Source organism: Merops nubicus, unplaced genomic scaffold, assembly GCF_000691845.1.
Source record: "Merops nubicus isolate BGI_N331 unplaced genomic scaffold, ASM69184v1 scaffold18699, whole genome shotgun sequence".
NCBI lineage: Eukaryota > Metazoa > Chordata > Aves > Coraciiformes > Meropidae > Merops > Merops nubicus.
In genome coordinates, this window is record NW_008629168.1 from 1 (window position 1) to 22,793 (window position 22,793).

Genomic DNA, 22,793 nt, shown 5'->3' on the forward strand with positions numbered 1-22,793 from the left:
GGGGGGCCGTGTCGGACGGGATGCAGCGGGAGGCGGGGCCGGGCGGAGTTTTGGCGGATTTGAGGGAGAGGGCAGTGGGGTTTTCTTGTCTTTAAGACTGCTGAAGCTCTCCGCCTGCGTTTAACAAGACTTAGTTAACACTATTGCTGTCCTCCTTACGCTTGGTGCTTTTATAATCTAGACAAATATGAGGAGGTAATTATTTTCTTAGCTCTTAGCTGCTCTTCATGAGGAAGTCATGGCCATGTTATGGCCTGTTTCAGAGTTCCTGTGGTGGAAAGTTGAGTCTGACCCAATTTAGAACAATGATGTCCGGAAACGCCTCTAAACTTTGTCATCAAACGAAATATTGGTTGTATCGCTGGCATATTTAGCAGGTTTGTCTGCAGTTGTTTTTGTAAGGAAGGGAGGAAATATGCAATAGCTTTCTAAGTCATGCTGGAAAACTATGTTGGTGTGTGTTCCTTTCCAGAGTTTAAACTCTGGCTATGGCTTAGTTATACTGTGATTTAGTAAAAGCATGAGCGTGAGTCAAGGTGTTGTCCGTGGCTTCCATTCTGCCATTTTTTAGCTTGGTTGAACTTGATCCTCGGGATTTCTGTTCCCATTTCTACTTCCGGTTTGCTTAATGAGGATGATAGTTTTGCTTTTTGATGGAAAAACTGAATAACAAATATTGATAAGGTTTAGTCTCTAAACTCTTTTTGATGTTTATTTCCTGGATTATGTAATGTTGTGTAATCTAAAGATTGTCTTCTTAGCTATTGGTTCTCTCTGTAGTCTTATAAAATAGGTAAGGAAGCCCCTAGTGGTGTGTGGGCTGTGGACCCAGGGTGTTTTGTTTCGTGTGCTGTGGCTTCAGCCAGTTGCAAAAAGGCCAGGTATGTTAGAGTGACGCTGAACAGAGAATCCTTCTGGCAGAGGTCTCAGTGGTTGAGTAAATCAATGAAAGCTGAATTTCTCCTATTCCATTTTATTTTTTGTTTTTACTATGGAATTTAAAATTTGGACGTGAGCTCCTGAATCTTCTCAGCTGATGGCCATGGTGTATGTCTTAAGCAGTGTGGCCTTGGTAATGGGAGCAGTCAAACTCTTACTAGCATCATGGTGTAAATAAGCTAATTTGTTGTGCTCTGATGCATACCTAAATATTGCTGTATAAACTTGTACCCGTGTTTTTGGTGAATTGCTTTTGCAAACCCCATTTTAAGTGCTTCACATGCTGGGGCTTATAGGAGGTTCTCCAGCTGAGATGAGCGTTATGGTGTTTTTCTTTTTTTTCACTGATACTGTAGTCATGCTTACAGGCCCTGTGTGAAAACATCCACTCCAGGAATGGATTCTATTAGCATCAGCATACAGCTTTCACTTCTAAAAAAAATTGATGTTGCTACAAGGGATTTCAACTAATAGTTTATATCAAAAGTAGATTTGTTCAAGGAAAGGCTGGATGTGTAACCCAAGACTTGGGTATATATTCCTGAAGAACCAAAGAGAGCATAGCTTGTTGCATGACAGTACTGGGGAGAAGAACTCGTTATTTTCTTGTTACATATAGTACTTCATGACCACCGTAGCTTTCCATAGCCACAGCCGTTCTTAGAGTTAAGAAAAATAAGATTAGACACATTATTCAAAAGAAGTAGCACTGTCTTGTGCTGGATAGGAAGCAAGAGCAGAACATAGACTTGGGATGCCTGTGTTACAAATTCTGACTTCTTGGAAGTGGTGTTATGATTGTTTTGTGAATGTGTGTTTCTATTTAGTAAATAAAAATGAAAGTCTTCTGACTGTAGTATTGCTAGTGTCATCCAGTGATGCTGAGATTTGTTCAGAATTCTTAGAATCCTTGATTTTTTTTTTTTTTTTAAAGGAGTGTTTTGGCAGCTGAACTCCAGGTTTCCATATTTGTACAACCTTTCTTTATAGCCATGCAGACCGTGCAGACCCCATTGTATTATTTTAAATGGGAATTGCTATTCTTGCATAATTGCATAAAGTGAGGAACAGTTGCTTCATGAAATGCATCATATAACAAAAACCCAAGATAAAAACACAAGAACTAACATTTTGACAACCTCTTCATTTTAAAAATAAACACACATTTCTTTCCCCATTTATTAACTTTGTAATTGTTAACTTCTGAAGAATAGTTTCATAGTACCAATACAGAAGTATTAGAACATAATTTATTATTCCTACAAGAAAATGTTGATCTTTCTGAGGACAATAAGCTTGTCTTTCATTACCTGTTGTGTGTGCTGCATGTTCTACAGTGTTTAGTAATTAGTTTTACAGTGTGGGTTGTGTTGAAGTCCTCAAAGGAGAAGCTGTCCTGGAAGTAAGGTGATGTTCACTCTGTGTAAAATAAATGTAGGAGGAGAATGCAGCTGCTGAATTACTACTGAGCTATTTAGATTTATTTTTTTAAAAAAGTAATGTCTAATAGCCAATTGTTCCAGAATATGGAAGACCTTAAATACAAAAAAAGGTGTCTTCTGTTAAAATTAACTGATGATGGAGATGAGCAGAACTTTTGTGCCTTGAAGCTGCAGTACTATGCAGTGTTTTATTGACCCTGCCTGATGATCAGCTTTCTCTGAGTGATTAATTGTTCTTTTAATTAATAGTCTAGTTGGGGTAATTGCAGATGCTGTTCCATAAAATGATTCATCATTCTGTGTGTTTTTTTTTTTTTTTTTTTAAAGCAGTTTGCTTTGGTATTTTGTGTGTACAGTCCCAATGGATGATTTATATATTATGTAACAGAACAACATTTATTCTTGTTTATTTTAAATATACCATCTTTATATAGGATTTTTAAATTGAGCAATAGATGAGAGATATAAGAGGTTCACAGGCCTCTTGGAAGAGGTGCAATTTAACAAAGAACTGAGTGTGTGGTGAATTGAGTCATAAAGCTGGTGCCACATGACAGCTTGTGACTAAACTGGGTTTTCGTCTTGGTGTATCAGTGATCAAGGCAATACAAAATGTTTCTGTTAAACAGAAAATGCTGCACTACAATTTAACATACATGCGATAGCAAGATATTATTTGCTTGAAATAATAATACATGATATTTCTAATGATTTCTATTAGGGCAAAATGTTATTTCCAAAACTTAACTTAAAAATCTAACTATACATCCGCACACGAGTCTATATTGTATGTAGATTGTTAGACATTACAAAGACACGATGAAAATAATTTTGTCAGTACAAAATACCTTTAATTCCTTTTTTATGAATTTTAGAAATCATCTGTACAGACAATTGGTGAAGAACAAATACAGAACCCCTACACGGAGCTCCTCGTGTTGAAAGGTCATCAGGATATAGTGCGATTTCTAGTGCAAATAGATGATTACAGGTACGAAATTGCATTTCAAATTGTTTCACAGCATCCTTGGCAATAGTTCAGAGAGTATTTATGAAAATGTAATAATATTTTTAATCCTTTATTTTTGGTAGGGGAGGGCAGTAAAATCCTGGAGATAAAAAAGGCAAGACATGAACAATCCCTTTTCTTGATTTGTCACTACGTCTTTAGGCTTCTCTTCTAAGCTGTACTTTCATGTCTAAACAATGGTGATGGAGTTGTGTTTCATGGTAAAAATTCATGTTTGGAAGAAATGCCTTTAGCTAATTCAGCCCTTTTAAAGGCTGTTTTTGGGTTGGACATCCCCTGCTGTAAATGCACTTTCTTCCAGGAAAGTATGTAGTAGCAACTTCTTTTCTGAGTGGATGAATGCATGTGGTTTATGTTTTTGAATTGAGGACAACTGTTATTTCACGTTTGGGTTCTGCAAAAGAATGTAATAAATTCCTGCAGTTACACTGTAGCAAATAAACATGACATTCTCAACAATACTGAATGTTGCCGTTCTTTTCTTTCCGATGCCTTGTTACACTTTCTTCTGAAACTCTGGTCGTTAATTCACTCAAACTTTGCTCAATGAAACTTTTTTCTGAACTTCTCAAATGTTGGAATTTTTGCCACTTTATTTAGAATGTGTAGTTAGTAAAATACAACAGATGTCTAATCTTTACATTACGTATCTCCTGCAGTTTAAACTTCTTCAACTTGCTGTACTTCTTTGAAATCTGACAATTCCTTTTTTTCTGTCTTCCAGTTTTTAGCGTTGTGCTCTTTTTTTTCTATATTCCTTTAAAATCTTTATCTGTTCTGTTCCTAGTTTCTTTTAGCTATGTCTAGCTTTATTGTGAACTCTGAGGATGGAGTTATTTAAAAACTGGAGGACTTGTTATGAAGCAGAGATGAAGTCACTGCATTTACTGTTGTTGCTTTGGAAGTGTGACTGAGAGAATGAATTGTGATGGGTTTGTGTTATGACATGGCTCCTCTCCTAGCTTTCTCTAAGTTAGACTTACATGCTCTCTATTTTAATCCTGCAAGCGTGGAAATATTTATCTGCCTTACAAGTAAGGTTGTGAAGCCTTTAATAAGTAATAAGTGTAGTGTGTCTTGGCTGATGTGGAGAATTAAGTAGAAAACCTCTGGAACTAAGAATATAAGTAATAGGCAAGGGTGTCTCTGTTAAGAAGCTATACTAATTTCTGTCTTTTACGGAGTAGGCACAAAAGGAGATTTCTGTTATATTCATCAATACACTACAGAAAGTTAACATAAGTAAGAGTTTGGTTTATATCCTTGCAGTGTACAGCAGGTGCATTGTGAAGGAAGTCTCTCCCCTTCCCCATGCGCATTGATTGGGCAGGTGCTGTCGTCCACATTTGGAATGCTCGCAGAGTATTGTTTTCTAAGAATTTTCTGTAGCTGCAGATATACGTAGCTATAGAAAAATTTCACAGAAGACACCATGGAGAATTTTTAGCTTGTCAGTTTTCATTATTAATGTCATAAATACATGACGAAGATGGTCAGAGGGCTGGAGCATCTTGTTATTACAGAAAGACAAGAGTGGTGTTAGGTCGCATGCACTGTCTGATGCAAAGATGTACCATTTTGGGCTTCACTGTGTGGTAGCAGGTAAATTATTGAGGCTAAGCTAATGGTAATCAGTGTAAAACTGAAATGTGGATGGCTGCATCAAAGATAGGTTATAAAATATCATGTGGGTTAGAAGTTATATAGCTGGTTAATATTCTGAGGATTTGAGGAGTTTAACAGAGTCACTTCACTGGACAGTAACTTGACAGTTTTAAAGATCAAGAATATGGTAGTTTCTGGATTGTTAAACAGCTGATAATATTTTTCACTTGATTCTTTTCAGTAAAATTAGTATTGTTACTCAGCTTCTGAAATGTTTTTATTTAGTTTCTGCAGCTATTCCATTGTGTGCTTTTTGTCAACTGTTGTAAGCCAAGTTTCACGCTTCAGATCTTTAGATAATATCATCTTACTGAGAATTTTGCAGAAGGATTTTCTTGTTTTCTCAGTGGCTCAGCTAAAACCAGTGAGTGGAAAATTTTCTCAGATTGGTTTTTGAAGATACTAAATAAATCCTGTATAAATGTAACAGAAAGCTGATTTGGTTGTTATTTTTTTCTTCTTTTCTCTTGTACTTTTTGAACATGAAGAAAGGGTCGTGTTGATTGGAAGATCACTAAAGAAGGCTAAACCTCAGCAAGAGTCTTCCAAAAAACAGACTGAGATAAAATTGCATGTAATACTCTAGCATTTGACACATTAAACAGAGTTCATAACACAGCTTAAGAATAGTGCTTTTTTGTTGCTCATTTGACCATCCCTTGCTCCTTCAGGAAACAGACAAGGTTATAGATAGTGGTGATCATGACTGGAAAAGAATCAGGTGACCCATGAATCTCCACCTTAGCAAGCAGAATGTTAACTGTAGGATAACTGACTCTACAATGTACCTATATATTTAAACATATGCATGTATATATTTAAATCCTGGCTAGAAGACGAGGAGGAAAATATGTATAGGACAGCACTCCATTGGACTTCTGTGCTGATAAACCACACTCATGCATTCTTTCAAACATCAATGTTCTTCCCAGAATTTTAAGTGGCACACAGCTCCAATATTAGTCAGAAAAGGAACTTGAATTTTAAAGGGTTATTGCTGGATCGTGAGAGTCTCACTATTTTAAGTTCTTGACATTCTGAGAAAACAAGATATAAAAGAGATGGAAGGCTACTGAAGAGAAGAAATTATCAGAGGTGTGCATGGAAGGTTGTTTTTTTCACCAATCTTCTTAAAGAAGGGGCTTGATAAATTAATGGAAGCTATGAAGAAAGTACAGCTTACACTTTTTTGTTTTACAATAATAGAACAAAACAGGAGGATATGTAGAAGAAGGGGGGGAAACCCTGCCTGAAGACTTACTCTGTTAGCAAGTTTCACAAACATTGTAATTGGAAAGAGTCTAAAAGAAAGGGCACGTATGTAGTTCATGAAGCCATTCACAGCTTGTAACAGAAAAAAAAATAAATTCATAAGTGATGTAACCTCTCTTCCTTATTTCCTATCACATGGTATAAATCTCATTTCTTTACATATCAACTGTTTAACACTTGGTGAAGACTTAAAAAGTAAAAACTAGGAGGTAGACATATTTGCAAGTAACAGCTGAATTCAGTTTTCTGTAGAAGGTCTTGCTTCTGTTTTACACTTTGCCAACTCATAGTACACCTTTACTGGGATAGCTGGGTTGTGTGCTTCAGCTGCAGTGGAGCTGTGGCGGTGATCAGGTGCCAAGGTAAGCAGGTGGTTAGATCACACATTCACTCTAGTCTAGGGAAGAAGATTGAATCTAGCTCAGACTTTGTTAAGGTGAGATTAATACACTAAAATGAACCTGATTTTTCCTCACGTGATATGCCTTCCAGCAGGAGTCAAATTTAGCATCAGAAATGCACTCCATTTGCGAGCTCTAGTTTTAAGCCACAGTTTAAAGTATCATGATAAATACTGGACCCCTCTACTTCTGGGTTGTACTTAGATGAGTGTTTTATAACTTGTTGTGTGTCTTGCAGCCATTTGGCTCCAACTAGTAGTATTTGTTTTTGGAGTTTTCTGTTATTTGGTGTGTAAGTTCTCATATTTTTAAATAAGAGAATTGGTTCTGTAATTTGGGATTCTATTTATAATAGTATGTGTTGGAATTCTTAAGCCTTTTCCTTATGTTAAACATATGTTGGTGAACACCTAATTAAATGTACTGACTCCAGTTTATAAACTGTAATTTGAGTTTACAAATACGTGTTTATTCTTTAAAACCAGTCTGATATATCTTGTAAATATTTTTTTTACATAATGGTCTACTGCTTTTCCATTACTTTATGCTGTATTAAAGTTTTCACAGTTTTGGTTTGTTTTTCTTTTTCAGGTTTGCATCTGCAGGAGATGATGGAATTATATTTCTGTGGAATGCACAGGTTAGCTCTTTTGGGAACAGCTTGTGTATTCTGGCGGGAGTAGAAGTTGGGGAGAAGAGTCAGTTATGTCTAGTAGTAAAAAAGAATAAGTAAGACTTGCTACAGAGCTACTCTTTGAAAATGTTAAAGTGGATGGAGTCTGGCAAATCTTAGTTCAAAAAAGAAAGCTGGGAAAGTTAAAGTTGTGTGAACCCAAGGGAACGATTAAGTTAGAGTGTTTTGGGAAGGCACAGCAGTTTTACAGAGATTTGAGATGAAGTGATTATGTGAAAAGCAGAAGCGTGTATGAACTTATGGCTTTAATTCTTCCTTTAAAATATGCTCATTGTTTGCTGTAAACACTGAAATGTATAGTAACTCAACAATATGTAGCAAGATCCCAATCCTGCCAAGATTTATATATATGCTTAAATTTTAAGTACATTTCAGTGGCTTTACTGGCAGTATCTTGATAGTAATGCAAATGCTTAGACTAAATGGAAACCTAACACGAAACCATATTTGAAAGGCACCAAAGTCAGTGGAAGTTAAATGTTTAATGTGATGCAGAAAGAAGGCCTTAATTGCTTGCTATGACAAACATTTTCTTCAAACTTTTGAACACCTTACTAACGTGTTTTATCATGGAAATAGTGCTCTGTAAGTGTGATACCCACAGTTTGACTCTTTTACTCTGTGTCTCTGTATCATTGTCAAAAGTATAGAGAAAGCATGAGCATTAGACCTGTGTTAAGTAGGACTGGTATAGAGGTTAGATTGTTCAATAGCAAGTCCAAAAGGGAGGCCTCTTGTGCTGTCTAATCTGTAAATATCACATTCAAATTAGGGAAGAAATAAATCTGACAGTAAGCATTTTTTTAGAAACCTTCTGAAAAAAATAGTGGCATTCAAGATAGTGTAATCTTAAAATATGAAAGGAGGAGCTTGAAACTTTCTTTTGAGAAATTTCATTTAGTGCTTTGTAGTTGTTGAAGGTCTTTTATAATTCTAGAATTTGAAAAGAAATAGTTTTTGACTATTAAAAACCATGTATATGTGCATATATATTCAGTATTCTGAGCAGTTTGTGAATGTAAAACTCATTGAAGTATCCGGCTTAGGAACCAAGTTCCATTTTCTACTTCTGTAGAAATTTGTATTATACTAAAACAATCGTGTGGGTTAAGTTTTTTTAATTAGAACTACAAAAGTGCAAAGAAGTTTGCAGTTGTAACTACCCTGTATTTTAATTGCATGTTTAAAATGCCAGTATGCTTCTGCGTGTTTGCTTGTACGATTTTGCTCACTAAACAGAGCAGAAGTAGCTGTAGTTACCTAGACCACCAGCTTGAAGCTATAGGTAATGTACATGCTAAGTAAAGCTGCAAGAAAATTGACAGGATGTGTACAGTGTTTGTCATAAATACAGGTCAAGTTTCTCTAATCATTAAAGTAAAAAAATTATGTTTTCAAGAGAGGGTTTGTCAAATCCGAATTATCGTAGTATCTGTTAAAAAGTATGAATGGCCAATATTTGCATTAAAATGAAATTAACTGAATACAGAACTTAGTTCTTAAGGGTTTTTAGAGTTTTTTTTAACTCTTAGAGTAATCTTTATTATGTACTACTCCTTTACCTTTAATGTGTTATTTAATCTTGGGTAAGATCTTGAGCAGTATTGAAGGTACTAAGAAGTAAATCCACAAATTACTTTAGAAAGGGAGATTTTAGACTCTTAGGAATTCTTGCTTTCAAAAGTAATTTGATACCTGTGTTATGTGCTACAGTAGGCATTTTCCAGATTTTTACACTTAGTTTTCCATGTTTTTATTTTTTCAGACTGGAGAAAAACTCTTTGAACTTCATGGACACACACACAAAATTACAGCTATAGCACCATTTGCTTCGTCAGATGCTTCTGAAGAAAAAAAACATCTGATTTTAACAGCATCAGCTGATAGAACAGTTATTGTATCCCTAGATCTGTAGAGGACTTAAATTTATATGGGCTTTTGGTTGGTTTTTACTTTTAGAGGTAGCACTGAGACAGGCTGCAGGTTGTTTAAATTCATTGGCTGATAATACCCGGTAGCTAGAAGTGGATTACATTAGAATTTGATTAGTTACTGCTCACAAGTAGATGCAGTCCTTGCTACCAAGATGAATGCATAGCAGACTTTTAATAATACGTGATTTTTGCCAAATATTGAGAAGACAATCAAAGTCTAGATGGCTGAGTCCTTACATACCTATTTCCTAATCTCTCATTTAGTTACACGCAGTAGCTATAATATATAAAAACCTTTCTGTTTCCTTAATGAATAAAGTCAGGTTTGGGACTGCTCTAGCGGCAGACAGGTTCAGAAAGTGTCCTGTTTTCATTCTACTGTAAAGGTAAGCCAAGGAAGCCCTAGGTGTGTTCTTCTGTTGTATACCAGCCCCTATGATGTATCTATTGGTATGGCTCGTGGGCCATATGGGCAGGTGTTTTAAAATGAGCAGCAGTGCTTGTTTTAATAATAGTTTCATGATGAGTGACTGAGAAATGGGCATAATTCTTAATTTGTTTTTGGAACTCCTAATATCTCAGTTTTTATTTTGAAAGGTTGGATAACAAAGGTTGGTTTATGGCTTGTTTTTGTTACTGTGTTAGAAAAGGCAACCTACAGTCAAACTACTTCTTGAATGTTAATAGCAGAAAAATCAAGTTTTGCATGGTTGATGGAAAAATGTAAGATGTAGCATGTAATTAAATCTGTGTGTCTCAGGGAGGTGGCACCTTAATACTGTATTTCATAGTACTTACAGTTTTATCTGGCTAAAGCTCATGATCACTTCATGGAGGAATTCCCTGTAGAACTTTTGCAGGGAACATATATCTGATTTTTGTTCTGCAGTGTTTGACAGTTCTTCAAAGACTGGATGTATGGTTGTCTGGAGGGAGTGATCTATGTGTTTGGAACCGAAAATTAGATCTCTTGTGTAAGACCAGTCATCTTACTGATGCAGGTAAAAATGTAAATGACTCATTATAGCTGTTAAAGTGCAAGTAAAATGGATCTGTATAACAATGCAAAACCAACTTGGCAAATTCTCTTTAATTTTAATGATAATGTTATGTAATAGAGCCACTCTCTATTTTTTTAAATGTCAGACTTAATTGTTTCAGAACGAAGACTGCTTTTGATCTCTTGTGCTGTGTGAATTTTAGAATATGTCAAATGTCAGTAACTGTACATTAGTTTGGACTTAATAAGGCTAGACCTCAGGTGCTGATATACGTTTTCTGTAATGTGAAGCAGATCCTTTAGCTGTCTTTTTCTGTGAATATGTGGGAGTTTTATTATTCGTAAGTAAGGCTTTGTAGTAGTAGAGGAGTAAAGATTTCTTTTTATTCTTAAGAATTAGTACTTTTGATGTAGAAAATAAAATTTTTGCTAGAAATACAGTAAATGTAATCAGATCTCAATGTCAATCATGCTTTTCTTTTAATAAGCTTACATATTATCTATCCGTGCAAAGAAGAGTATTACATATTATTGCCGTGCTTTACAAAGATACTTACAAAGCTGTGAATAAAACTCTTTAAGCTGAAGAATTTTTCCTTTTTCCTTATTTTTGTCATAGAATGAAGTAGCGGTAGGCAAAACATTCTGAATCCTTGAGGATATTAATATTTCTTTGGATTCAGCACAAAATACTGTGCCAAATACAGGTTGGAAGCAGAGCTGTAGTGTTTGGCATGAAGCACCCTTGAAACTTTTGTACCGGGGGTCAGTGAGATATGCAGCACAGTCCCTCTCTTCCCTCGTAATCTTACTTCCCTTGAGGAAAGAGACAGATTGCTTAATCCTTGGGGAATTTTCCTTTAATAGTGTGGTAGCACAGACTGGTGGAGTTCTGTGCAGGATGAAGGCAGAGTAGCAGGAAGCTGGAGGTTTTATCTTGTGCCCTGTTGTTTAGCTGGCTCTGCACAATATTTTACTGTCATGCACACTGTGGTAGTATCAGTATCTAATAACTTTGATACTGCATATGTTTAGAGTCTCACCATAGTGTCCTTAGTATTGTCCAACGTTAGGACATAAATATCTTAACTGTATTTAAAGCTGATTATCAGCTTCACCTCAAGTTTGACATTCATAATTCTGATGGATTCAGGACCAAAGCTCCTGACTCTTATCTCTGTCTGGGGTAATCTGTTCACTTCCAATTCCATTTAACTTTCACTTCAGGCAATATGATTATATTTTTCTAGTAAATTATAAGTGGAAGGAAGATTATGAAGAACTTATTAATAAGGAATTAGTTTTGCTTTGCCTTCTCGTGTCCGATTAATATCCCTTTCTCCCTTATCTCCTATATTTTGTTCAAAGGTATCAGTGCATTGGTTGAACTGCCTAAAAATTCTGTTGCAGCAGCTGTTGGCAAAGAACTAAGTGAGTATGTTGCATTGTTGTGAAATGTTCATGTGCTTCTATAACAGCTGCTTACCAGACGTATTTGTAAAGAGCATGCTGCTGGAATTGTGTAGGAAAAGTAAGCGGTGTTACGGCACGATTAGTGGCTCTCTTCCCTTTTCCTTATTTGACAAGACAGACAATACCAGTATCATTCAGAGATCTGCATGTATTCTTTGTTGCTGTTATTATTGCTGCTGCCACCTGTCCAGGTCTTGTTGTGATGATCTATATTTCTCCTTGTGGAGAAGGTCTGGAACTCATTAACTGAGCTGTCAGATACTAAGCTTCTCCTGAGTATCCTTATCTCAGGATCAGGAGTATGAGGTATTGCTGATCTCATTATACTGTCCAAAGCAATAATAAGACAATGGTGATGGTTTCTGTTACTCTCTTGGAGACAGGGTTTTCTCTGTAGGCAAAGTGTAAATCCTTCGCTAGCTACTGGCAGGGCGTCTTTTAAATAAGTGTTTTATAAAATTACTGAAATTTTGAAATTTGAAAAAAAAAATCGAGAAAAAGTAGAACACTGAATCAGGAAAAAAACCCAGCCTTTGCTCAATATGATTAAACACTTAGCTGAAAAATATCAGCCTGATATTCTGATCAAAGGATCAGGAGCAAATTAAAAATAGTTTTCTTGTGTTTAGGTGATGGTATGCAATGAGAACTTCCACTTGAACTTCTTCCCACAGTTCTTTCATAGTCCCCTTGAGATATTATAAAACAAATTCTAAGACTGGTTAAAATAAAATCGAAGTCCTGATGACCTTGATTGCTTTACTAGAGAATATTGTATCATTTTGAATAACAGTTTTAGGTCAAATAAGCTCTTAAGAAAGATGCTTCTCTTTTAGTTATCCATAAAGATGTCTAATACTTTTAACTTCTGCTTTCTGCAACTTCTGATGTTGGCTGATTCTCTGAATTTCAGAGTTGCTAGGCTGAAATGTTCTATCCTATAGTTGCTGTAGTTAGAAACCTTAACATAGCACCAAAATAATCTATTCCCATTTTGTTGGTGCTATGAGTGGTCATAAATGACTTTGCACATCTTGAACTGTCTTAAGTTTTATGTGTCATGTTTTAGTTTGTGCCTTTCTGAAAGTGATGTATTTAAGCATATCTGCATTTTATTCTGAATGATGAAGCTTATTTAGACATTTTCTATCTCTCTTTGAAGTAATTTTTAGGTTGATTCCTTCTAGTAATGGGTCTGAAGGCTGGAATATCCTTGAAGTAAAACGCCTTGCTGACCATCAGGATAATATTGTGTCATTAGTCAGTGTCAATGGTAAGAGTAATTTTACAATGTTATTTGTTTTGTTACTTACCTTTAGGATATTTCAACTCTGGAGTTTTTATTTGGACCAAACCTTTAACTGGAGTAAAACTTCATAACTAGTAGATATACCTTCTGTGTAGCTGCAAAGGTAGTGAAATGTGAACATGTAATGGCTTTATTCATGGAATAATGGTGAAATGAAACCAGGGAGATTATGATGTAGAAAAGGCATGAAGGAGGCAATGTTAGTGATGGAAAAGGAACTCTGAGTCTTTTTCCTGCTGGGAAAATTTAAAATACTATATTTTCCCTTTTTCCTTCTGATTCTTAAAATGGAATGTATAGTGCCACATCCTTTGTGGCTGTAGTTCCAAAGTAACTGAAGGTCCCTGGTGTGTGGATGTGGGCCTGTTTATACGTCCATTATTTAGAGGTTCTGATTAACCAATTAATGAATATCTACTTTAACATTACTATTAACACATACATTTAATTTATGATCAGCATTTGTTTATGGCAAAGACATACTTGGCTGTGTCTGAGGGGTGCTGATACACATGCCTGCCCAAGGAATGGAAGGGCATTATGTGTAGGTGACAGATGAACTCCACATACATCTACATGCTTCTGGAGATGTTCCTTGCCTTTGCTGCACTGTACCATGCACTGTGGCTGATGAGTGTTCTCCTTCTTAGTTTTGATTTTACAAGAGAGCTCATCTTCTTTTATTCATCTCAGCTATGCTAGACAATCAAATGAATATTTGCTCAAACAGAGAGGCTGTTGTGCGGTCAGTGACATCCTGCATGTTTACATAGCTTCACTCAAAAACGGACTCTTAACTTTCTAGGGTTGTTACTCTGTGTGAAATGTTGGGTTTGTTTTGTTTTTTAAATATCGTATGATTTCAGTGTATGTTTTTTTTTCTCTCTAGACTTAACTTTTGTGACAGGTTCTCACGTGGGTGAGCTAATAGTTTGGGATGCACTTGATTGGACAAAGCAGGCATCGGAGTGCAACTTCTGGGACTCCTCTGTCCATCCAGACATACAGCCAGAAATAAAGTTATCTCAAAGCCCAAGTGAAACTGCAGTTCAACACTTAACATCTGATGAGGAGGTAAAAAGCTGTAAACAGAGTAAACTACTTCAAGTGAACCTTCATGACCTTACCACAGGAAGCCAAGTGTTTTGTGTTTTCAGTTTGCTTGTTTTAATATGTAAAGCTTCTTTAAAATGTGCATAGCTATTTTAATAGAGTCAACAGCTTTTATAAAAAATTTTGGTCATTGAGCTACCTGAAGGTTGTAATATGTTGATGGTATGGAAGCTAACATAACAGACTGTCACAACAGCATTTCTTTCTGACTGACGGAGATTTATTAGTTGTTTACAGTACTACTAGAGAAAAATAATCGGGAGGTGTGTGTTTTGATAGCATACATCTTTCATACTCCATGGTTCTGGAAGTGTGGTTTCCACAATGATGCACCTCTTGCACAGTTACCGCTGAGAGTACTGTGAAGTGTGTTAAAAGAATAGGCATACATCTGTGCCTAATATTTGCTTCTGATCAGATGAGCTATACTCAATTTTAAGCAGCACAAGTATAGGTCCAAAATCCAGTCTGCTGTAATCATGCTTTGTAGATCAACCAAGAATTCAGGGCCAAACAGTCACTTGGTGAATTTCCGTTTGTGAAAAAAGCATTCCTAAAACACTGGAGAGAAATACACTGGGGATCTGTGGAGAGAAAGAGACGTCGTTGTCTCTAAAGGTAAGGTTTCCAGTGTTTTTGTCATGGATGCTTAGTTCTAGAAGGAGCAAAAAGTCAGTCCTGTTCAGAAGTTGTATAATTTGTCTTCAAAACATCTTGATTCCCTGCTTGAAAGCTAGACGTTTTTTCCAGGGGAAAAGAATTTTGGGAAGTTCAGAAAGAGTTAAAACATTGAATGTGGAATCCGAGGTTGTTGAGGACTTTCTGCCATTCAAGGGACCAAACTAAAGAAGTTGCTGCAGAATTTTATTTATTGTGATAATTTTGAATAGTGGGAAGAAAAGGTGTTTCTAGCATTATGTTGTGAAATAGAAGGTGCTTTTAGGGCAGACCTGTCTGGACTGTAAGTTTCTATTTGGAAAGTGGTGGAGAAATGTATTCCCATAATGATCTACTTTGTTACTTGCTACCTGAAAGCAGAACACTGTTCTTCATGTTAAAAAAAAAAAAAAAAAGGTATTTTCTGTGTTAGGAACTCTGTCAGCAGCCTTGGTAGTTAAGGTAGTTGGAGAAGATGCACTTGTCTGGTTGGACACTTTGTAGGCAAAACATAATTCAGAAACAAATGGTATGGTAAAGGTTTGGCAATACTAGGAAACAGTGCTAAGGAGTGCATCTGCTGTCTTGATACCTTTGTGTGTGTGTTTTTAACTTGACTGTTAAGATACATGTACAGTTTATGCTTCATCATCTGTTATTTTCTTGGGATTCGAGATAACCAGAGTTTTGCCAAGGCTTGTGTAAGGTCTGTGATCTGTGAAAAGCATCTTCTGCAGAGCTGTTAGGCTATATGAAACTGAAGAGCCTGTCTCAAGTTGAAAGGCTGTAAGGGAGAAAAGGCTGAGATATAGAAGTAGAAGAGTGATATGGAAGGCAATTGAATTAGAGCTTACACAAAACTATGAAAACAATAAAAATGAACTCGGTATTTTTTTCCTGGACTTGGTAGAATGCTATCAGAAATCTTGAGCTTAGTTTCAGAGCTATTTGAGCTTGCAGCACAGATACCCCTAGGAAAAAACCAAAACGACAACCAAAAAAATCAACCAACCCTCCTCTACCCCCAGATCTTCACAAACACAAAACTAAAACAAAACGCAACAAGTACCTGAACAAAGGCACTTGAACAGTGTCAAAACGCCATTGAATATGGGAAATCTTATTCAAAGACACTGAGTTACCAGTTTTACAAAATGTTGACAAGTATGTAGTGTGAACCGCTTATGAGAGATTTAAGGTTTGGGCTGTGTAGATGGGAGCAAGCCATTCTGGGAAAAGATCCAGCATACCATCACCTAAACAAAGTGAAAAACACAAATAAGTACTGAATGGAAGCATTTTGCACTCTTGTACCAAATATTTGTCGTGTGTGTGCATATTTGTTACTGTTTGTTTATCCTCTCTAAAATTATAATGAGTCATGAGAGGGTCCAGGTCCAATGATCTGTAAACTGTTAGTGGCTTTTTAGGGCTGCGATGGTTATGAGGTGGAATCCCTGCACTTGTCTGAAGGGCATTGAATGCAAAATGATTCAGACCTTTGCAGTATTGTGTAATATCTTTCTATGAGAGAGTTTCATTCTACACTTAGTAGAGCCCAAATGCTTGAGCAAGACCTCGTTATGCAAGTTCAGTTAATTTTTTTTAAAAATGGCAAAAATGCAGAACAGCTTCCCGTATTCTCTGTCTTTCCTGATAGAACATGAGTTTGTGCAAACACAGTGTTCACTGTTGTAGTGTAAGAACATAAATGTTTAATTGTAGAAATGTGTTGATTTGTTGGCATCCTTGGTTTCCACTTAGTCTGTAAGGTACAGGATGAAAATACAGAAATGAAAGAACTGCTTATAGGAGGGTTTATCTCACTTCCTCATAAAAGAAATTTTTTTTTTTTTTTTTTCTGTAACTTGCTGATTCCATATGTTTGGGATAAAGCAGTAACATGAGGACAGAAGCAAGCTAGATAATGCAGGCTAGATGACATCATAGTACTGTGAGAAATCCATTACACACAGGGTGATCTTTCAGTATCTGTTTCTGTAAGCTGTTCCATTGAAATTTCTTTGCAGTGTGTGTTTGCTGCTGTTGGGAAAGGCATATACGTATATAATCTTCAAATGAAGCGTGTGATTGCCTGCCAGAGAACTGCTCATGACTCCTCTATACTGCACATTGAGAAGCTTCCAAACAGGTGCGAGTCATGCTACATTTTGTTAATGCAGTAAAGAAATAAAGAACTTGGAAGGGTGGCTAGAGAGGGTCTGCAAAGCTACATCTGATTTGTCAGGCAGAGACTTGATCTTTAGTTTGATGTGCTTTTATTAGATAGAACTTGTTCATCTGTTTTTTTGAAAATGCATCATGGTAATTCAATATAAAAAAACTATAACCAAGTATGCTTTATTCAGAGGCTCAGGGTTAAATATCTTGGCTGTTTTCAAAATCAGACTTGATAAAGTGCTTTTGTCTACATTGTGAAGATATAGCTTAATGGCATTTTACTTCTGTAAAGCAAATAATGTCACAAAATGTTTTGCTAATTTCACATAATATTTTGTAACATTTTAAATGTTTCAACAACAACAAAAGAAACCAGCTTCCAGCCTTTGTTCACTAGTGCTGAATTTCTAGCTGGAATTTATTTTGGCAGCCAAGTTGAACACTTTGCTACATATATATAATCTAATAGTTTTGTTGTTAGATCCCTTTATACTCAATGGAGCAAGAGTCTGTCAGAAGATAACAATTAGGTTCTTGATCTTGTAAATGCATGTGCTCTTCTAAACATGTTAATGAAAAGGAGTATGTTTCCTTTTGTTATTTTTCTGTAAGAGAGCAAGTTTTTGCTTAATGGAGGTGAGCTTATAGAAGCCAGTTAGTGGAACTCTGTGTGAAAAGTCTAGGCTTATTATTTTTTGTTTTATAGAGTGGTATGCTTTTAAAATGGGATTAAAAATGTGTTTTTTTCCACTTACTTGGCAAATCCTTTATAGTTCGTCCTGCTACAAATACATCTTGTATTGTATGGAACATCTGGATGTCCTGCAACATTTCAGTGTTCCAGCAGCCTTGTGTAGAACTTGGGTCACTTGCTGTCTCCTTTATAGGAACATCACAAGGTGACCTGTGCAGATAAGTATCCATGCTTTTTACAGGCAGCTGATCTCCTGTTCAGAAGATGGCAGTGTGCGCATTTGGGAGCTTCGAGAAAAGCAGCAGCTGCCAGCTGAACCAGTTCCAACAGGTTTGCTAGTAATGGGGGTGAGAAGAACATTCAAACAGAGCAATGGGAAACCAAATGTTCACCATGTAGGAATAGAGAGGCTTACAGACCTTGTAAGAGGAGAGAATCATAGAAGGATCTGAGTTGGAAAGGACCTTAAAGATCAGCTAGTTCCAACCCCTGTACCATGGGCAGCGACACCTCTCACTAGACCAGGTTGCACAAGGCCCCATCCAACCTGGCCTTGAAAACCTCCAATGATGGAGGGGGCTTGGACTAGATAGCCTTTAAAGGCCCCTTCCAAGCCAAAGCACACTGTGAGTCTGTGATTCTAAGACATGGGTTTACAAGCCATCCGAGATCTGATACAGGAAGTTAGAAGATCCAGCTGAAGCAGTTCTGTGCTATAAAGATTATTTAGAGTTTGCAGTTTTATTAGCTGGTTTAACAAAAAGTTATGAACTCTCCTGACAAATTTGATCCACTTCTTCTTGTACTGAATCATGCTGGATCCTCTACAATGCAAGAGTGGATAGTTGCTTCCCTGGGCACTGTTAGTTGCTGTCTTGGACAAGTGCTTCGGAGAATATAATGAATATTGTGGACTGAGAACAGGAAAGAGGTGTTACTCTCTCATGTAGGATTTATTTTATTTGAGCTGTGAATAATTTTTTTGGATATATCTTGTCTACTTGGCTGCTCACCTGTTGCTGCTAACTTTTGCAAATACTTTTATGTGGACTGGGTTGACATAGAAATGTGTTTTCATGAGATTTCTGTCTCCAGTATGGCTGTTGACAGCTGATCTACACAGTTCTGCTTCTTACTCGAGAAGTGATATTTAGTTTCACAGTGGAAAATTTACTACTTTTATGACACATGAAAGAAACCATATGCAGCAGTGAGATATGTGGACTGCTGTTGATTTGATCTAATTTTCGTTCTAAGAAATGCCCTGAGAAGTTGTTCACCTCTCCAGTTACCTCACTTGCACCTTGGCCATGGTCTAGCACAATTCTTGCTTTCTGTGCTGATGGGGCTGAGGGAAGGGTCAGAAGGGAAGTCTGAACTGCACTGTGTATAGAACCCAGTTCTCTTACTTCTGTCAGTACTATTACACGGTTTTTCTGGAGGCTGTGGCACAGATGTGTATTTTCTTGCTGTCTAAGTGGACACGAAATAGTAGCGACCGGTATCTCATTTCTCTCCTTTTTGCAGAAGTACCAGTTTAGGAAGACAGACTAAAGGTAATGGTCACTATTCTGCATCTACCTTTGCTCTTCAGTTAAGTTAGGCAGTCCCTGGATTTCTGGCAAAATCCGTATATTGTCTCATCCAGGTGAATAATTCAACATTTGCTAAATTACATCTAACAAGGACAAAAGACAAAGTACCTATGTTTTCCTCCCCCCCCCAAGATGAAAAATCCAGATGTAGATATGCTGTGCAGTACAAGGATTCTGTTGTTTTGCCATGGATTTTAAGTGACTCCTCTAGTTCTCTCTTTAGTTAGAGGAAATAAATTTTATTTGGGATTTTTGCCAAAATATTATATTTTTTTTTTCCCCAGGGTTTTTCAGCATGTGGGGATTTGGAAGGGCAAACAAGCAGGCAAACCAAGCTGCTAAGAAGATGCAGGAGAGTACACCTATGTATTTCTTGGAGTTGGTTGGTGATTTGATTGGTCATTCATCAGCTGTGCAGGTAGGTCAACTTTAGTAAGAACAAGAAAAAATGAATTTCACTTACTAATCTAATTTTTACAGCTGTTTAAGAAACACTGCCACTTTGAACTCTGGCTCTGGAGAAGGGGAGCACATTGTGTGGTGTATTTAGTGCAGTGTGGAAACAGTAATACATACTGACTTAATGCATACTGATTTAAAGCGCTGATGAAAACTCAGACACTCGCCGATGCCTGAGGACTGTGTGTGCAGAATATACATACATGCTGCAGATAACCTCGTGGGGTATTTAGTTTCTTCCTAGACTGCAAATAGTACAGCTGGGAACTGTGTGTTTGCTCCAGATTTCATCTTAAGTTCACAATGTAAATGAGGGCTCATATAATACAAAACACATTCAAGGATTCCTTAAGGCTTACAGCACAGAGGGCTCAGGAGGTCTTTTAATTTTAGATCAGGTACCATTCTGTGTTTCTGTCTGCCTAATACAGAATGTTTTTGTTTTAAATGGCATTTTCCATCCACATCTTTTTGTGTTTGACAAACCTACTGGAGTAACAAATTGTTTTCTTACAGTAGAATTTTATACACATTCTTGGCAGGAACAGAGGGAAGGGCAGGTAGACAGGTGAAGTGCCATTCTGGAGTAGTTTTATTCGCAAGTATTCATGAGACTATTGGGATTTTGGAACCACTACTGCCAAAAGCTGAAAGCTTTTCCGTAATAGCTAAGCTGAACCTTTCTGCTACAGGGATTTCTGCAAGGCTTTTACCCCTCTCTGCCATCTTTCTTGCTGAAAGACTGTTGAAAGAGGGCCTCTTATCTGTATGTGAAGTTGCTATCTAAGTAAGAGAACATTGTGTGTGATTCAGAAAGAGGCACAGCAAAGGAGGTGAAAGGCATATTTCAGAATTACAAAATGGTAGGGGTTGGAAGGAACCTCTGGAGATCATCTAGTTCAACTTTCCTGCTAAAGCAGGTTCACCTAGAGCAGGTTGCACAGGGACGCATCTAGGTGGGTTTTGAAAGTCTCTAGAGAAGGAAGCTCCGCAACCTCTCTTGGCAGCCTGTTCCCAGGGCTCTGTCACCCTGAAAGTAAAGAAGTTCTTGCTGGTTTGGCTTCCTCTGTGTGACCAGGCATGTCCTGATGTCTGCCACAGTTGTTTACTCTTTGATCCTTCCAGGTCTGGTCATGGTAGCCTGTGGTGTTGGGTGGGAAGAGGAGAGTGTACCCAAGTGAACTGAACAGTGCCTGTGAACAGAACAGTGGCTTCTATTTCTAAGAAACCAGATGAGAGTTCACTCACATCACACTCTTTTGCTGCTGACTTGGAGCAAGTTTCTTCAGTGTTCTATACCTTAGCTTCCTTATCTCTAAGGCTTTCCTGCTCTTCCTAAGCTGATATCTTTCAGTGTGAAGTGCTGTTTGAGAGTTATTTTCCTGCAGAGATTTTTAGAACATCTCAAACATAGAGGAAGGGTACACTGTGGTGCTGCATACCTGCACTCGATCAGAACCATTGCAGGCACGTGTATTTGTTCAGCACAGCTGGACACTGAGCGTTCAAGCAAGAGGACAATCTCATGTGAGCATCATGGTAGTAGTAACTGTTTCATTGCAGATGTTCCTGTACTTTGGTGAACTGGGACTGGCTACGTGCTCTGCTGACCACCTTATTATTTTGTGGAAGGATGGTGAACGAGAATCTAGGCTCCGCAGTTTAACGCTATTCCAGAAACTGGCACAAAATGGTGATTTGCAGCTCAAATCTTAAATTGCTTGAATACAGGCTACGTACGTATAAAGTTGATGTGTGCTAAATATGAGTGTAAAGGAAACTCTGAGCTACTAGGAATGTGACTACCAGTAAGGTTTACACTTAATGTCATATGTTATATTGCCATTTTTATTAGTTGCTACTATTCTTCTCCAAGGAGAATGTTGCATGTGAAACTTGCGTGGCTTACTCTGTCAGAAGAAATGGTCTTCTCTTGGAAGACTAATTTAATGACAACTTCTTGGTTTCTAATACTATTCCTAATGTTTAAAAATACCATGGGTGGATATGAGAAGTTGAGATTTGTGAAAATCCTTAGAGGGATCATAACTAAAGCAGCTGGGGGCATGCCACAGTGTTATGTGCAGAAAGGAGGCACTGAAAACAAATCTGAAGCTTCCTGCTTGCTTTATGTAACACATTTCTTGAAGCCAAACTTTAGTCACTGATGGCTGAGATTTGTAGCTACAAAAAACCCTGAAAGAAACAGTTCTCAAATAGAATTTTTGCATTTGAAGTTGCTATCCTGCACCAAGGGTAGAGCAAGAAAGAAAAGTAGGCAGTACCAGTTTGTTAAGGTTTTAATTTTTGGCAAAACAAGGTATATAGGAGACTTCTTTCCTGCAGAAGATGCAGTTGTCCTGTGGGTTAACGTACACTGCTGGAGTTCATACAGCACCATTACCATGTCTAGCATGAAGTGTGATCTGTTTAGCTTAGTCTTTCCATAGTGTATTCAGCAAATTAATTTGTATCTAATAACAAGCACTGGCCTTACCATGGATTTTCAGGATGTAAAGTATTTTCTTAAGCAGTAGTAGCTGATGTGTTCAATACTAGCAAAACACTTCTGCCAGATGAATATTAAATTCGTCTGCTGAAGTTTGACTGCAGAGAAATCTGCACTGAGTTTGTAAGCATAAATAGCATTTTAGACTTTAAAAATAAAATATCTCTAAGTACACGTCTCTTCCAAGTCTGAGATAGCAACAGTAATCTGTGAGCTAAACAGGAGTAGGGAAAAAAAAAAATACCAACCTAAAAAGCAACCAAAAAAAAAAAAAAAAAACCGCAAAAGGGGAAAAAAAATAACACCCACCCACCCACTCCCATGTAAAAGCAGTTAAACCCAGACCTGACACAAAAAAAGTGATAGTGAGTGCTAAGATATATTTGAACAGAGGAGAGCTAGGGAAGGGTAGAGTTTGGGAACCTC

The 22,793-nt window shown here is 37.1% G+C and overlaps 1 protein-coding gene across 1 annotated transcript; it reads left to right on the forward strand.

The window, feature by feature from the left end:
• Window positions 1-3,256: 3,256 nt before the first annotated feature.
• Window positions 3,257-21,574, forward strand: WDR41 (WD repeat domain 41; the record flags this gene model as incomplete). Its single annotated transcript, XM_008946911.1, has 12 exons — window positions 3,257-3,372; window positions 7,341-7,389; window positions 9,209-9,340; window positions 9,701-9,763; window positions 10,267-10,378; window positions 11,746-11,808; window positions 13,013-13,123; window positions 14,049-14,233; window positions 16,960-17,081; window positions 18,046-18,134; window positions 19,684-19,817; window positions 21,422-21,574. Coding segments are annotated over 12 exons (1,329 nt in total), but the record flags the coding sequence as incomplete, so codon positions are not given.
• Window positions 21,575-22,793: the final 1,219 nt, after the last annotated feature.